Below are 17706 nucleotides of genomic sequence, written 5' to 3'. Positions count from 1 at the left end.
CTTCTAACCTCCATTGGGTACAGGCTGAACTTACTCAACCTTTCCTCATTAGATAAGCCAGGGATCAGTTAAATGAACCTTCTCTGAACTGTTTCTCATGCAATTGAATCCTTTCGGAAGTTTTTATTCTTTGGAATGTGACTGCCACTGCCAAGGCCAGCACTTGTTGCCCATTCCTAATTGCCCTTTAATTGAGGCTATTTCAGAGGGCAGTTACGAGTCAACAATGCTGTGGGTCTGGAATCCCATATCGGCCAGACCAAGTAAGGACGGCAGTCCCTAATGCCATTCCCTAAAGGACATTAGTGAATCAGATGGGTTTTTATAACAGTTGATGAGAGTTTCACGGTCTCCATTTGTATACCAGATTTAAAATTTGAATTTAAATTCCACCAACTGCTGTAGTGGGATTTAAACCCATGGTCCCAGAACTTTAGCTTGGGCTTCTGGATTACTCATCCAGTGACATTACTGTAACCCTCAAGTAAGGAGACCAAAATTGTATACAGTACTTCAGATGCATACACAGTACTCCATGCTCTGCTTTCTGGCCCCTACAGCAGAACTTATGTCGATGACATGGCCCACCACTTCACTTGTACTAAGTTCCGCTAACCTCCATTGTTGCTGAGCTCAATTATCCACCCATGTATCAGTGAATTGATTGTGCAACTCCATTCCTTTCACCCAGGCTATACTTTGCTCAACCTACCTCTGACCTCCTCCAGCCATGTTGAAGTACATGTCGTACCTCCACCAACATCAATGATTGTTCTTTTAATTACTATGTCTTGCACTCTGCAATTTCTGCTTTCAAAAGTCTGTTGAAAACTTTTCTTTTTCACCCATAATTTGAACATGCTTTTTCCCATAACCTATTTGCCATAATTTTTGGTGTTCATTTGTTTTTTCTGCCTTGTAAATTATCTCTTTTTCTTGTCTATGAGAAGAGGTATACTTCAGCAATCTCCTATATTCAAAATGAGTGAAGTTACAAGTGAAACTTAAAAGTAAGGTTAACTGGAAAACAAGATAGCCGACAAAGAATGTCATAGAATAAAAATGCAATGTTGGAAACGTGTAGCAAATCCCATCAACTTTTGTTAAGAAACTGTTCATCAAGACTGAATCTATTGGGTTTATGCATAATATGAACCTGTATGAATTTATTGTGGAATAGCACTTTTTCAAGTATTCTCCTCTTTATTTTCAACTCTTAACTGCCCCTGGATTTCAGTTTTCTTTTAGATAACCATTCCAATGTTATGACTGTGCATTGGAAAATATGTACTGGATGTTGTACAAACAGAATTCTGTCTGACTGTATCATAGAATCATAAATCTCTACAGTACAGAAAGAGGCCATTCAGCCCATCAAGCCTGCACCGACAACAATCCCACCCTATCCCTGTAATCCCACATATTTACCTTCTAATCCCCCTGAAACTAGGGTCAATTTCCTGCACATCTTTGGACTGTGGGAGGAAACTGGAGCACCCGGAGGAAACCCATGCAGACATGGGGAGAACATGCAAACTCCACACGGACAGTGACCCAAGTCGGGAATCGAACCCGGGTCCCTGGCACTGTGAGGCAACAGTGCTGGCCACTGTGACGCTATATCCCGGATCTTTTGATCTGAACTACTCCGATACAGTAGTTTCCTATATTGTAATTGTAGTAATAACACTAATGCTGACTTTTTCCTACCGTTGTTTAGACAGTGGAATGGTGCCACTGCTTGTAAAAAAAAAATGGATAATTTGGATAATGATAATATGTGGATAATTGGAACACTTTCTGGGGAAGGTGGGACCTGTACCAACAGGACGGGGTGCACCTGAACCAGAGGGGCACCAATATCCTGGGAGGGAAATTTGCTACGGCTCTTCGGGGGGGTTTAAACTAATTTGTCAGGGGGATGGGAAAAGGAGTTGTAGTCCGGAGGTCAGTGAGTGTAGTGAGGTACTGGGAAGGATATCATGGTCAAAGGTGGGTACCAGCAGACAAGAAGGTGGGTTGAAGTGTGTCTACTTCAATGCAAGGAGCATCCGAAATAAGGTAGGTGAACTTGGGGCGTGGATTGGCACTTGGGACTACGATGTTGTGGCCATTACGGAGACATGGGTAGAACAAGGACAGGAATGGTTGTTGGAAGTTCCGGGGTATAGATGTTTCAGTAAGTGTAGGGTAGCTGGTAAAAGAGGTGGAGGAGTGGCACTGTTAAGGAGTGTAACGGCTGCAGAAAGTCATTTCGAAGGGGATCTGCCTACAGAGGTAATATGGGCTGAGATTAGGAATAGGAAAGGAACGGTCACGTTGTTAGGAGTTTACTATAGGCCCCCAAATAGTAATAGAGATGTGGAGCAAGAAATTGCTAAGCAGATTATGGATAGGTGTGGAGGTCACAGGGTAGTTGTCATGGGGAACTTTAACCTTCCAAATATTGATTGGAACCTTTATAGGTCGAATAGTTCGGATGGGGCAGTTTTTGTGCAGTGTGTGCAGGAGGGGTTCCTGACACAATATGTGGATAAGCCAACAAGAGGTGGGGCCACATTGGATTTGGTAATGGGAAATGAACCGGGCCAAGTGTTGGATTTGGTTGTGGGAGAGCACTTTGGAGATAGTGACCACAATTCGGTGTCTTTTGTTATTGCAATGGAGAGGGCCATACGGCAGGGCATAGTTTACAATTGGGGGAGAGGTAATTATGATGCAATCAGGCGGGAATTAGGAAGCATAGGATGGGAACAAAAATTGTCAGGCAAAGGCACTAATGATAAGTGGAACTTTTTGAAGGAACAAATACTGCGTGTCCTTGATAGGTATGTCCCTACCAGGCAGAGAGGAAATGACAGAGTGAGGGAACCATGGTTCACAAAAGAGGTGGAATGTCTTGTCAAGAGGAAGAAGGAAGCATATGTTAGGTTGAGAAAACAAGGTTCAGTTGGCTCGATGGAGGGTTACAAGTTAGCAAGAAATTAGCTGAAAAAGGGGTTTAGGAGAGCTAGGAGGGGGCATGGGAAGTCCTTGGCGGGTCGGATCAAGGAAAACCCCAAGGCTTTTTACTCTTATGTGAGGAATAAAAAAATGACCAGGGTGAGGCTGGGGCCGGTCAAGGACGGCAGTGGGAATTTGTGCATGGAGTCAGAAGAGATAGGAGAGGTGATGAATGAATACTTTTCTTCGGTGTTCACCAAGGAGAGGGGCCATGTTTTTGAGGAAGAGAAGGTGTCACCGGCTGATAGGCTGGAGGAAGTAGATGTTCGGAGGGAAGATGTACTAGCATTTTGAATAAACTGAAAGTTGATAAGTCCCCTGGGCCTGATGAAGTATATCCTAGGATTCTTTGGGAGGCAAGGGATGAGATAGCAGAGCCTTTGGCATTGATCTTTGCGTCCTCACTGTCCACGGGGGTGGTGCCAGAGGACTGGAGAGTGGCGAATGTGGTTCCTCTGTTTAAGAAAGGGAATAGAACTGACCCTGGTAATTATAGGCCGGTTAGTCTTACTTCGGTGGTCGGTAAGTTGATGGAAAAGGTCCTTAGGGATAGGATTTACAACCATTTAGAAAGATGCAGCTTAATCTGGGATAGTCAGCATGGATTTGTGAAGGGCAAGTCTTGCCTCACAAATTTGATAGAATTTTTTGAGGGGGTAACTAAGTGTGTAGATGAAGGTAGTGCAGTTGATGTCATATACATGGATTTTAGTAAGGCGTTTGATAAAGTCCCCCACGGTCGGCTTATGAAGAAAGTAAGGATGTGTGGGATAGAGGGAAGTTTGGCCGATTGGATAGGTAACTGGCTGTCTGATCGAAGACAGAGGGTGGTGTGGATGGAAAATTTTCGGACTGGAAACCGGTTACCAGCGGAGTGCCACAGGGATCAGTGCTTGGTCCTCTGCTATTTGTAATTTTTATAAATGACTTGGAGGAGGGGGCTGAAGGGTGGATCAATAAATTTGCTGATGACACCAAGATTGGTGGAGTAGTGGATGAGGTGGAGGGCTGTTGTAGGCTGCAAAGAGATATAGATAGGATGCAGAGCTGGACTGAAAAATGGCAAATGGAGTTTAACCCTGACAAATGCAAGGTGATTCATTTTGGTAGGACAAATTTAAATATGGATTACAGGGTCAAAGGTAGGGTTCTGAAGAATGTGGAGGAACAGAGAGATCTTGGGGTTCATATCCATAGATCTCTGAAGGTTGTCACTCAAGTGGATAGAGCCGTGAAGAAGGCCTATAGTGTGTTGGCGTTCATTAACAGGGGGTTGGAGTTTAAGAGCCGTGGGGTTATGCTGCAACTGTACAGGACCTTGATGAGACCACATTTGGAATATTGTGTGCAGTTCTGGTCACCTCACTACAAGAAGGATGTGGAGACACTGGAAAGAGTGCAAAGGAGATTTACCAGGATGCTGCCTGGTTTGGAGGGTAGGTCTTATGAGGAAAGGTTGAGGGAACTTGGGCTTTTCTCTTTGGAGCGGAGGAGGTTGAGAGGAGACTTGATAGAGGTTTATAAGATGATGAGGGGGATAGATAGAGTGAACGTTCAAAGACTATTTCCTCGGGTGAATGGAGCAGTAACTAGGGGGCATAACTATAGGGTTCATGGTGGGAGATATAGGACGGATGTCCGAGGTAGGTTTTTTACTCAGAGAGTGGTTGGGGTGTGGAATGGACTGCCTGCAGTGATAGTGGAGTCAGAAACTTTAGGAACATTTAAGAAGCTATTGGATAGGCACATGGAGTACTTTGGGATGATAGGGAGGAAATAGCTTGATCTTGGTTTCAGACAAAGCTCGGCACAACATCGTGGGCCGAATGACCTGTTCTGTGCTGTACTGTTCTATGTTGTATGTTAAACCTTTCAGGTGTGGGTCTTTCTAATGAAATGAAACCGATAACAATGTCATCTTTGGTTAGAATGATATTCTGTGACTTTATATCCTTGTGGAGAATCTTTCTATCATGGCATGTGTCAGGGCCAGGCAGATTTGCACAAACCAATCCAGGATCCAGTACAATGATAAATCTGATTCATATTTATGGTTTTGTAAAAGGAACGGGGCCTTAGATGCCAAAGGAGAAAGGGAATATGGTGAAAAAACAAAAAAAAGATGCATCATGCATGTTAAGTGAATGCTTCAAGCCAGAACCAAGCCAAATACAGTAAGTTGAGAGATGAGGTGAAAAGGAAAAATATGATTGGCAAAGAGAAAACATGAGAATAGAGTTCTTCAGTCAGCATATAAATAGTAAGCAGGTAGTAGGAGTCAGGGTGAAGCCTATTATGGTTAAAGAAGGTGATATATGCTTGGAGGTGCAGGGCAAGACTAGGATACTTACCAAGTATCGGTGTTTGCTAAGGAAGAGGATGCTGACAAAATATGCGTAGAATCAGCAATGGTGGAGATAATTGATGGGCAAACTGTACTGAAGGCTGGCTATGTTGGAGTAGATAGGTCCCCTGGGGCAGACAGCTTGTATCCAAGATTACTAAGAGAAATAGGGTGGACATGGCAGAAGTACTGCCATAATCTTTGAATTTTCACTGGATATGAAGGAGGTGCCAGAATGTTAGAAAGTGGGAAAGTGACAACCTTGTTCAAGAAAGTGTCTAAGGTCACTCCTACTAACTACAGGCAAGTTATTTTTACATCAGTGGTGGGTAAGGTTTTAGAATTAATAATCGGGGCAAAAAATCAACAGGTACTTGGAGAGGTTTGAGTAAATTGAGGGGCTGCAGCACAAATTTGTAAAGGGCAGAACATGTTTGACTAATTGAGTTCTTTGATGGATAACAAAAGCAATATATTGGATGTTATCGATACTTATTTGAAGAAAGCATTTGTCAAAAATCAAATAAGTGGTTAGGTGACAAAATTGAGACTCATGGTGGGAGTTGGGGGTCGTGCAGTATCGGTATCAGCTTGAATTTTTTAAAATGGCTTAAGTCATAAAACAGCAATTAATGGTAAATGGTTGATTTTCAGGAGGATGGTAGAAAGTGGTATTTCTCAACGGTCAGTACTTGAACTGCTGCTTTTTGATATGTGACTTGAATATTAGAATACAGAATAAAATTTCAAAGTTTGCCTTTGACACCAAACTTGGAGGTATGACAAACAAGACTACAATTGGGCGGATATAGAAAGGCAAGCAGTATGATCAGACAAATGACTGATGAAATTTAATACAGATTAGTATGAGGTGATGCGTTTTGGCAGAAGGAACAGAAAGGCAATACACTCTTAATAACAGTTCTAAAGAGGGTGCAGAGACTGGAGGGGGCGTATTAAGTGTGTTGAATGTTGAAGATGGCAGATGTATTGAAAGACCAGTTAGCAAAGTTTATGTAATCTTGGGCTTCGTAAACAGAATTACTGAGTAAAAAAGCAAGGAAGCTGTGCTGAACTCTTTTAAAGCTCTGGTTAGGTTGCAACTACAGTGTTGTGTCTAGTTCTGGTCAACTTAATTTAGAAGGAGCAAGGGTCCTTGACAGGGTGCAAACAGTATTTAGCAGAGAGACTTCAGACATAAGGGAATTTAGCTACAAGGTTAGGTTGGAGAAGCTGGCGTTAGTCTCCTTGGAGCAAAAAAGGTTGAGGGGAGATCTGATATAAGTGCACAATATTATGATAGGTTTAGATAAGGTAGTCAAAGAAAAGCTGTTCCAATTAGCTCATGGTACAACAATTGGGGCACAGATTTAAGGTTTTGGGCAAGAGCCACAGAGCAGGTGAGGAATAACCTTCTAACTCAGCAAGTGGTAATGAATTTGCACTTGTCTACAAAGGTGGTGGAAGCGGAGATGATCAATGATTTCAAAAGGAAGTTGGATTGGTACTTGAGGGAAGTAAAGTTGCAGGACTACTGTGATGGAGTATCGGACAGGATTGCTCTTCGGAAAGCAGACATGGACTCAATGGGCTGAATGGCCTCTTCTATGCTGTAATGACTGTTTGAACTTGAATTAATATTGTGCCTTCGTCACTTCTTTGATACATGTTCTAAGTACTTTAAATTGAATGTGTTATATTGTACAGTTACTCCTGTTATGCAGCCATTTTGCACAAAACAAGCTCAAAACAACCAGAAGTGAGATGGATGACTGTTTATGATTTCTTGATTTTTATATGAAAACTATTCTCTGAAAAGAAGAACATGATATGGAAACAATAGATGGGTTTGGTGTTTATCATTCTGGATGGAGAACAGGGCATGTCTTGAGTGAATCAACATTTGCTGAAGTCAAAGTAATGCTTGCAGTTGATGGTATCATAGTCATCTAGTTTCACGGTTTAGATAAAACTTTGAGGTTGGAGATTAAAGTATTTAAATGTACAATAAATGGAAAAACCTGCTTTGAGAAACTAATGGCTGTAAAAGCAAATCAAACCAGTATATTTTACAAGGTCAGAGGTAGGGGTGTAAAAGCAGTAAACAGTAGGGATCTTCTCTCGGCTTGGATCTTCTCTTAGCTTAAAGGAACCAGTAAGGGTACCCTTACTACCCTTAAAAGATTTAAATCGTTTAGTTCCAAATAAAAAAACCAGAGGCAGTTTGGTCACCCTTGTCCTCCCTTTTCACCCCACCAGCCTCTGCATTCAAAGGATAATTCTCTGCCAGCCCCAACATGATGCCACCACCCAATACTTCTTCCCCTCACACCCCCTGTCAGCATTCCATAGGGGCCGATGGCGGTGGGTGGGGTTTTGGGAGTGATGGAGGAGTGGAGCAGGCCAGAACACCCTGGTCCAGTCCTCCATAACTCCCAACACCCCACCCACTGCCATCGGCATCTTCCCATGCAATCGTAGAAGATGCAACACCTGTCCCTTCATCTCCTCCCTGCTCACCATCCCAGGGCCGAAAAACTCTTTTCAGGTGAAGCAGCGTTTCACGTGCGTCTCCTTTAATCTGGTCGACTGCATTCACTGCTCCCAATGCAGTGGAGGGAGACAAAAGGCAGACTGGGTGACCACTTTCCGGACGACCTTCGCTCTGTCCGTAAGCAGGACCCAGACCTTTCTGTCACTTGCCATTTCAACATACCACCCTGCTCTCCTGTCCACATGCCCATCCTTGGCCTTTTGTGTTTACCCCAGTCCAACGCCGGCATCTCCACATCTTTTGCCATGTTCCAGTGAAGCCCAAAGTAAACTGGGGGGACAGCACCTCACCTTCCAATTTGGCACTTTACAGCCTTCTGGACTGAACATTGAGTTCAACAACTTCCAAGTATGAACTCTAACCTCCACCTTCACCCCATTTCCATTTATTTTATTTCATTTCTTCTTTTCATATTATTCCATTTTTATTACTTTATACTTTTAGTTTTCCACTTCTAATATCTCGCTTTCCATTTTATTTCTTTTCCCACCCCACTAGGTCCATCTGCTGCATTCCTAAACTCTGCACCTTTGTTCTGCCATTTACACATTCCAATTGCTTAATGGATGCTCTTAGCACCATTCTTAGTCTTCATCATCATCATCATTTACATTCCCTTTGTCCTGTTGTCATTAATTTGTCAATCAAAGCCCTTTTCACTCTGAGTATAAATTTTGTCCTATTTTCTTTGTCTTGAGCTCTGACAAAGGGTCGTCCAGACTGGAAATGTTGGCTGTATTCTCTCTCCACAGAGTTGCATTATCAGGCAGCCAAGAAAGGTGAGGGACAGTCTTCAGACTACTAGGGAGAATATTCCAGAAGGTTGTAGATGCCAGATAGCAGACTATTGTAAGTGCTGCAGAAGACCACAACCGAGGCTAAGATATAGGGACAGTCAAAACATGTGTTATTTCGAAAAAAGGCCAAGGCCAGTACCAGCTGTACCTTGCCGGTAGGCTCACAGCCAGGAACAGGGACAATGCAATTAAATCACATCTCCAGTACAAAATGTTGCCCCCATAATGGTAGAGTTGTTAGTAAATAGTCACCCTATTAACAATGGAAGGGGATAGAGGATTGTGGTCTCTCGTATTAGGGACCAGACTTGTAACCAGCCTTCAGGCTGGTATTCGGCTCTTGAATTTAGAAAACACAAAGGCCAGGCTGGCCAGCTACACGGGGCAACTCAAGTGACCTGCAGGCAGCAGTCAGCTCAACTTCCACTCTTCATTGTATGGGAACAAGGACCTAGCCTTATGGGGAGTGATTGCCCTGAACACATCACACTGAACTAGCTGGAGATCTTCAAGCTGGGTGCAGGTGACTGTACGCAGTCATCAATAAGTACCCCAAAGTCCTCCAAAAAGTGTTTGGAAAAATCAAGTAAGCCAAAGCTAAGATCTATATTGACGCTGATGATAAGCCTAAATATTTTAGAGCAAGACCAGTTTCATACTCCCTATTGAAAAAAGTAGAGTCAGAACTCAAATCATCTAATTAATAGTGGAGCAGGTTCGATGAACTGAATGACCTATTCTTGATCTTTATATTCCTATAATTCCCCTGCTCTTCTTCAAAATAGTGCCATGGGTTCTTTTGTGTCCACCTGAGTGTGCTACCAATTGAGCAATAGCTTGCAGTTCACTTTGGGCAACAGTTGAGCAGCTAAATGATTCCAGATGTATTGGAGCAAATGGAGGGTGAAAAGTTAACCACTTGAGATTTTGCATGTGTTTGTAGCCAATTAGTAGTTGTTTTTTTCCTCCATGGGTAGCTGTGGAATGAAGTAAGTTACGGCGATGTGGATGGGAATTAACACAAGAGTTCGGTGGCACAGTGGTTAGCACTGCTGCCTCACAGTGCCAGGGACCACTCTCGGTCACTGTCTGTATGGAGTTTGCACTTTCTCCCCCTGTCCTTTTCTTCCCACAGTCCAAAGATGTGCGGGTTAGGTTGATTGGCAATGTTAAATTGATCTTAGTGTCAGGGGTTAGCAGGGTAAATATGTGGGGTTAACGGAATAGGACCTGGTGGGACTGTGGTTGGTACAGACTCGATGGGTCGGATGGCTTCCTTCTGCACTGTAGGGATTCTATGGAAAGTCTACGAAGGTCAGTAATCAAGGCCACAGGCTTGCACCAAAGTCAAGAGGGGGTCAATGACGATGAGTGGGAGAGTTTTTTTTATGGTCAGAGAGGTTTAGGAAGGTGGTGGATTCAGGTGAAAAGGGCACAAAATTCATCTGAGTGCGAGTCATCGCTTGACACACAGGCTGATAAAAGGATGGAATGAATGATATATTTGTGAGAAACTCAGGATTAGTTTTATTAGATAACAAAGAAATTTGAAAGGGAGTTTGAGAGAAGTGGAACAGATCGAAATGCTCGACAGAGGAAGCAGAAGATTTGCGAGAGAGGTTAAGGTTTGACTTGATGCCAAGGGTTGGGGCAGGTAAGTACAGATAACTATGTAAAATACAGTTCAATGGTTCTTATAAGTTCAGTCCTTCCACATCCTGTCGTGAATGGTGGTGGACAATTAAACAACTCACTGGAGGAGGCGGCTCTACAAATATCCCCATAAGAACTAGGAGCAGGAGTAGGCCACCTGGCCCCTCGAGCCTGCTCCGCCATTCAATAAGATCATGGCTGATCTTTTTGTGGACTCAGCTCCACTTACCTGCCCGCTCACCATAACTCTTAATTCCTTTACTGTTCAAAAATTTATCTATCCTTGCCTTAAAAACATTCAATGAGGTAGCCTCAACTGCTTCACTGGGCAGGGAATTCCACAGATTCACAACCCTTTGTGTGAAGAAGTTCCTCCTCAACTCAGTCTTAAATCTGCTTCCCCTTATTTTGAGGTTATGCCCCCTAGTTCTAGTTTCACACACCAATGGAAACAACTTCCCTGCTTCTATCTTATCTATTCCCTTCATAATCTTATGTTTCTATAAGATCTCCCCTCATTCTTCTGAATTCCAATGAGTATAGCCCCAGTCTACTCAGTCTCTCCTCATAAGCCAACCCTCTCAACTCCAGAATCAACCTAGTGAATCTCCTCTGCACCCCCTCCAGTGCCAGTATATCCTTTCTCAAGTAAGGAGACCAAAACTGTACACATTACTCCAGGTGTGGCCTCACCAGCACCTTATACAGCTGCAACATAATCTCGCTGTTTTTAAACTCCATCCCTCTAGCAACGAAGGACAAAATTCCATTTATCTTCTTAATTACCTGCTGCACCTGCAAACCAACTCCTTGAGCTTCCTGCACAAGGACACCCAGGTCCCTCTGCATAGCAGCATGCTGCAATTCTTTTACCATTTAAGTAATAGTCCATTTTGCTGTTATTCCTACCAAAATGGATGACCTCACATTTACCAACATTGTACTCCATCTGCCAGACCCTCGCCCACTCACTTAGATTATCTATATCCCTTTGCAGACTTTTAGCATCCTCTGCACACTTTGCTCTTCCACCCATCTTAGTGTCATCTGCGAATTTTGACACACTACACTTGGTCCCCAACTCCAAATCATTTATGTAAGTCGTAAACAATTGCGGTCCCAACACTGATCCCTGATGCACGCCACTAGTCACTGATCGCCAACCAGAAAAACACCCATTTACCCCCACTCTTTGCTTTCTGTTAGTTAACCAATCCTCTATCCATGCTAATATATTACCCGTAACACTGTGCACCTTTATCTTATGTAGCAGTCTTTGGTGCGGCACCTAAATGATGGAGGAGCCCAGCACATCAGTGCAAAAGGTAAGGCTGAAGTATTCGCAACAATCTTCAGCCAGAAGTCCCGAGTGGATGATCCATCTCGGCCTCCTCCAGTGGTCCCCAGCATCTCATATGCCAGCCTCCAGCCAATTCAATTCATTCCATGTGATATCAAGAAACGGTTGGAGGCACTGGATACTGCAAAGGCAGTGGGTCCTGATAACATTCCGGCAATAGTATTGAAGACTTGTGCTCCAGAACTTGCCGCTCCCCTGGCCAAGCTCTTCCAGTACAGTTACAACACTGGCATCTACCCAACAATGAGGAAAATTGCCCAGGTATGTCCTGTACACAAAAAGCAGGACAAATCCAACCTGGCCAATTACCGCCCAGTCTACTCTCGATCATCAGTAAAGTGATGGAAGGGGTCATCGTCCATTCTATCAAGCAGCACCTGCTCAGCAATAACCTGCTCAGTGACGCCCAGTTTGGGTTTCGCTAGGGTCACTCAGCTCCTGACCTCATTGCAGCCTTGGTCCAAACATGGACAAAAGAGCTGAATTCCAGAGATGTGGTGAGAATGACAGCCCTTGAAATCAAGGCCGCATTCGACTGAGTGTGGCATCAAGGAGCCCTGGCGAAACTGGAATCAATGGGTATCAGGGGGCAAACTGTCTGTTGGTTGGAGTCATACCTGGTACATAGGAAGATGGTTATGGTTGTGGAGGATCAGTCATCTCAGTTCCAGAACGTCTCTGCAGGAGTCCCTCAGGGTAGTATCCAAGGCCCAACAATCTTTAGCTGCTTCATCAATGACCTTCCCTCCGTCATAAGGTCAGAAGTGGGGATGTTCGCCGATGATTGCAAAATGTTCAGCAACATTCGCGCCTCCTCAAATACTTAAGCAGTCCATGTTCAAATGCAACAAGATCTGGACAATATCCAGGCTTGGGCTGACAAGTGGCAAGTAACATTCGTGCCACACAATTGCCAGGCAATGACCATCACCAATAAGAGACACTCTAACAACCACCCCTTGACATTCAATGGTGTTACCATCACTGAATCCCCCACTGTCAACTAAACTGTCACTGTCCATTTTGCAATCATCGGCGAACATCCCCACTTCTGACCTTATGACGGAGGGAAGGTCATTGATGAAGCAGCTAAAGATTGTTGGGCCTAGGACACTACCCTGAGGGACTCCTGCAGAGACGTTCTGGAACTGAATTCCCACTCACCTGAAGAAGGGGCTTGGAGCTCCGAAAGCTTGTGTGGCTTTTGCTACCAAATAAACCTGTTGGACTTTAACCTGGTGTTGTTAAACTTCTTACTGTGTTTACCTCAGTCCAACGCCAGCATCTCCACACAATAAATGCTGGCCAGCCATTGACACCCATGTCCCACGAATGAATAAAAAAAAACTTTTCATTTTTGTTTTAAGTTTTGTGTTAGCAAAAAGTGCAGTTTGCTCTCAGACTATACTGCAGTGAATTAAATTTAAGAAAAACATTCATTTTATGGTTTCTTAAACTCACTCTTGCAACCTCCTCCAGATGTGCGAGTGGGTGAGCAATTTCCTACACAGCTTCCAACTGGGGCGTTTCCATTGTGTAACAAATAAAATCAGTTTTCATCTGTAAAACTGGCTGTCTGCTTTTGCTTTGGACTCCAATTGAATTCTGCTTCCAAATCTGCAATTGTTCAAAAACCTCCTTGTTTGAATGTTAATATTGACCAATTTCTCAGGAAAAACATTAGATGTAGCTGGAAAAATTATTTTAAAAGATTCATGTTAAAGATATTTTTTTCTGGGAAATGCATTCTGTCTGGATGTGTTCACTTACCTGATGGCTGCTGTAAACTAATTTGAAAAATTGTTAGCCTGTTGTTGAATGAGATTTTTAAAAAATCTTTTATGTAATGTGGGTGTGACTGGCTGGACCAGCATTGTTGCATTATCCCTAATTGCCCTTGAACTAACTGGCTTGCTAGGCTTTTTCAGAGGGTAGTTTAGAGTCAACCACATTACTGTGTTGTGGAATCACATGTAGGCCAGATGGAGTAAGGATGTCAAATTTCCTTCTCTGTAGGACATTAATGAATCGGATGGGTTTTTAATAACAATCATTGACTGTCATCGTTACCATTACTGAGACTAGCTTTATATTCCATAACTATTAATTGAATTTAAATTCCCCCACAGTTGCCGTGGTGGGATTTGAACCCGTCTCCCCACAACGTTTCCTTGGGTCTCTGGACATCACCACCACATCACCTTCCCCACCACCATATATCCCCAAATTAGGAATTGATATATCTGGAGAGAATGCAAGATTTGAGTTTCTTTTGTCGCTGGGTGTCTGCTGCATGCAGAACCCCACCATTGTTAGTGTGAAAAACCCATTGGTTTCTCTGTACCTAATACAATGTGCTTCTATTGAGGGAAAAGCGCTACATGCCTAATCCAAGAAACTGAGATTTAGGGATGCTCTAGTACATGTAAGGAAGCTGGTGTAATTTAACCAGCCAAACTGTGGGCAATGGTGTCAACCTTGCCTCATGTTTTTGGAGAAAGAAAAGGAGGGTAGAGGCAAACTATCTCATCTGCTTTACACAGATGTTGGCGTAATCAATGATTCAAACATGTATTCCTGTAACTTCCAGTTCTGTCATGAGGGCCACTTGAGGCAGTATGATTTTCATAAGACTTTCAACTATGACAGAAATGTAAGTGATTCCTTTAATTTCAATAGATTAAAATTATGAATGAATTGAGCAGCTTGGATGTGGAAAGCATGTTTCCACTTTGTGGGAGAGTTCAAAACTAAAGGATGTAAACACTAGATAGATAATGCATTTCATATGAGATCAAAGTCTGTTTCTCTGATTACACAAAAGGGTTTCTAATGCATCAGATTACATGCAACGAAGAACTAAAGAAGCCATTACTCTAATGAGATTTGTTGGTAGTTATAAGTTTACCTTCTTGTGGATAGAAAATACAATTGCACTCTGGAACAACAAAGGTGTCCTGTGTTCCATTTCCAGATGGGCAGTGATTCTTGGTACTCGTATCAAAAAGCATATGTCCCCTTTTTTCCCCCCTCTATCTTTGCCCTTCCCCCATCCGTATTTCATAGAGTAATTTTTATATTGCAAGGAACTATGGTTAAACCTGAAAAGGGGGAAGCTACAAGGTTTTTGCAGCCTGGGTGTGACATGTGGGTAGAAATATGGAGTTTCTTTCTAAATTGATCAATTTTGGAGGATTATTAGAAGATCTTTACTGCTGATGCCAAGTTTATACTGCCTTTTACATAGAATATTCAATACTGAAACAGGCCATTCAACCCAGCTGGTCTTTGCTGATGTTGATACTTCATCTGAGCCTCCTCCCATATCATCTATCCCATCACAGCCCCTTTCAGCTTTCCATCTTTCGATTATTTTTCTCACATACTCATCTGGTTTCCTTTTGAAAATATCTAAACTATTTGCCTCAACCATTTCCTGTGGTAATGAGTTCCACATTCTAACCACTCTCTGAATAAAGAAATGTATCCTTATTTCCCTGTTAGATTTGTTAGTAACTATCTAGTTTTTATGGCCTTTCGTTTTGAACTCTTCCACAAGTAGAAACATTCTTTCCACATTCAGGCTGTTTATTTCATTCATAATTTGAAAGAACTCAATCAGGCCTTCTATAATTCTTTTCCAAAGAGTCCCAATCTTACATGGTAACCGTAATCCTCATTTCTGGTAACCTTTATGTAAATCTCATTTTTGTACCTTTTCCAATGCTCCTCTCCTTTTCATAATATGAAGACCGGAGCTCTGCACAGCATTCTAAATGAGGCCTGCCACGTTTAATCAAGTTGACTTCACTGCTCTTTAGGAAAGTAGATCAACAGCGACCCAAAGTGATGTTCAATATGAACACAAACTCTAGGATGTGGTTTCAAGGTTATAAATGAAGAGACGGATGTACAATTAAGTTATAACTTCCTCAAAGGCTGTTGGGTATGTGGAATAGCCTTATCGAGGAAGGCAATATAACCTTTACAATTTCAAGATGGGTGATAGATATATTTTGGTCGTCAGGGCTATTGGAGGGAATGAGTGAAATTGGGTAGGTCTTTGCCTATGAATAGAATTGGTCTTTTTCTAATTGTGCACAATTCTAGTCATGGGAAATTAGTAGAGAAAAGGTTAATATGTCTCTCATTCTTGATTGACTCACTGTCCTGTGGGAAGTTTTCCCAGGGCTTTTCTTGAAATTTACAGTTTATTTGGTAGAGTTACCTCTGCCAAGAGTTAGCATTACAAATGATTGATAGCAGGATCAACATGGATCCTCCAAGTGGTCTTTTCACAACCTTATTTTCACATGTATATAGTAGTTATTATGGCCTTTATTGACATAGTATACTCAGGGGCTGTGTAGTAAATGTTAACAAGGTTTTTCATATTCATTGGTGATTAGCTTGTACTAAATTAATTGAAAACATTGATAATTCCTACATATATTGTGTATTTCAGACGCAGCGTGAATGTGGAGGGTATCAACTCCTTGTTGCCATGACAACAGGCGACTGCTGTCATCTTCCAGGATCTCTTTGTGATTGTACTGGCAATGCCACCTTTTCTAAGACGGTAGCGGCAACTGATGTGGGGCGGCCACAGTACGTCACGCAAGTAACAGCAAAAAATGGACGTCTGCTGTCAACTGTTATTAAAGCTCTAAGCACTCAAAGGTAAATCGGGTGAGGTGTTAATATTAGAAACTACAAATGCACTTGTCCTTTATTGTTCACAATGTTTCAAAACATGTTTCGTAGCTTTGAAGCTATTGTACTTTTCAATTAGGATTTTGTTTCTCTGCATTTTATTGGGAACCAAGTTTGTCTGTTGGTTTGACGTATTATGGTGAGTCACTGGTAACTGCAGTATACCTCTTAATTGTCTAATTTTAATCAGGATGCCAATAGCAGCAACTTGTATTTAAATAGTGCCTTTAACACAAAACTTCCCAAAAAGTTCATATTGGCTAAAACAAAGCACAAACACTCAGGGCCACATAAGGCAGATATTTGGGCAGATGACCATAAACTTGCTCGAAGTGGGGGAGGGTTCAGTTTCATGGAGATTTGAAAACCAAAGTTAAAGGAGAAGGGAAGAGTGCAGGTTAGTGGTCATGTTGCACCAAGAAACCACACAGTAGTGAGGAAATTCGATAACAGAACAAACTTAAAGGCTTTGTATTGGAGAGCACGAAGCATTTGGAATAAAATAAATGAGTTAACAATGCAAATAGAGACAAACTGGTATGATTTGATGATGATTACTAACACATGGTTGCAAGGAGACCAAGTCTGGGAGTTGAATATCCAAGAGTACTCAGTGTTTTGGAAGGATAGACAGAAAGGAAAAGGAGATGGTGTAGCTTTGTTAGTACAGGTAGTGATCAGTGTTTTAGTGAGAAATGATATTGGCACTGGCGATTGACGTGGAATCAGTCTGGGTAGAAATAAGAAATAGCAAGGGAAAGAAGTCCCTAGTGAGAATAATCTGTAGGTCTCCAAACAGTAGTTCCACAGTGGGACCAAGTATCAACCAAGAAATACTGGGGGTTTGTAAGAAAGGTACGGCAATAATCATGGATGACCTTCATATGCATATCATAGATCACATCATAGAATTCCTACAGTACAGGAGGAGGCCATTTGGCCCATTGAGTCTGTACCGACCTCAATTCCACCCAGGCCCTATTCCTGTAACCCCACAAATTTACCCTGATAATGCCCCTGACACTACGGTCAATTTAGCATGGCCAATCAACCTAACCCCCTCATCTTTGAACTATGGGAGGAAACTGGAGCCCCCGGAGGAAACTCGGGCAGATACGTAAACTCAGGGGAGAACGCGTAAACAGACAGTGATCCGAGGCCGGAAATGAACCTGGGTCCCTGGCACTGAGAGGCAACAGTGCTAACCACAGTGCCGCCCATTGACTAGGTTAATCAAATTGGCAATGGTAGCCTTGAGGGAGAGTTCATTGACTGTATTACA

At 42.6% G+C, this 17706-nt stretch overlaps 1 protein-coding gene across 1 annotated transcript in view; it reads left to right on the top strand.

Annotated features, from left to right (window-relative positions):
* Positions 1-17706, top strand: part of LOC144479429 (E3 ubiquitin-protein ligase MARCHF2) — a 48527-nt gene that overhangs the window by 6797 nt on the left and 24024 nt on the right. Inside the window, exon 2 of the mRNA XM_078198081.1 lies at positions 16177-16391. Within this exon, the coding sequence (XP_078054207.1) occupies positions 16216-16391 (176 nt within the window). The 5' untranslated portion in view covers positions 16177-16215. The remainder of the gene's footprint in view (positions 1-16176; positions 16392-17706) is intronic.

The sequence above is a fragment of the Mustelus asterias genome, chromosome 26, assembly GCF_964213995.1.
Source record: "Mustelus asterias chromosome 26, sMusAst1.hap1.1, whole genome shotgun sequence".
In the NCBI taxonomy this organism is placed as follows: domain Eukaryota; kingdom Metazoa; phylum Chordata; class Chondrichthyes; order Carcharhiniformes; family Triakidae; genus Mustelus; species Mustelus asterias.
The sequence above is the reverse complement of the archived record's forward strand: the minus strand, read 5'-3'. Positions and strand labels throughout refer to the sequence as shown.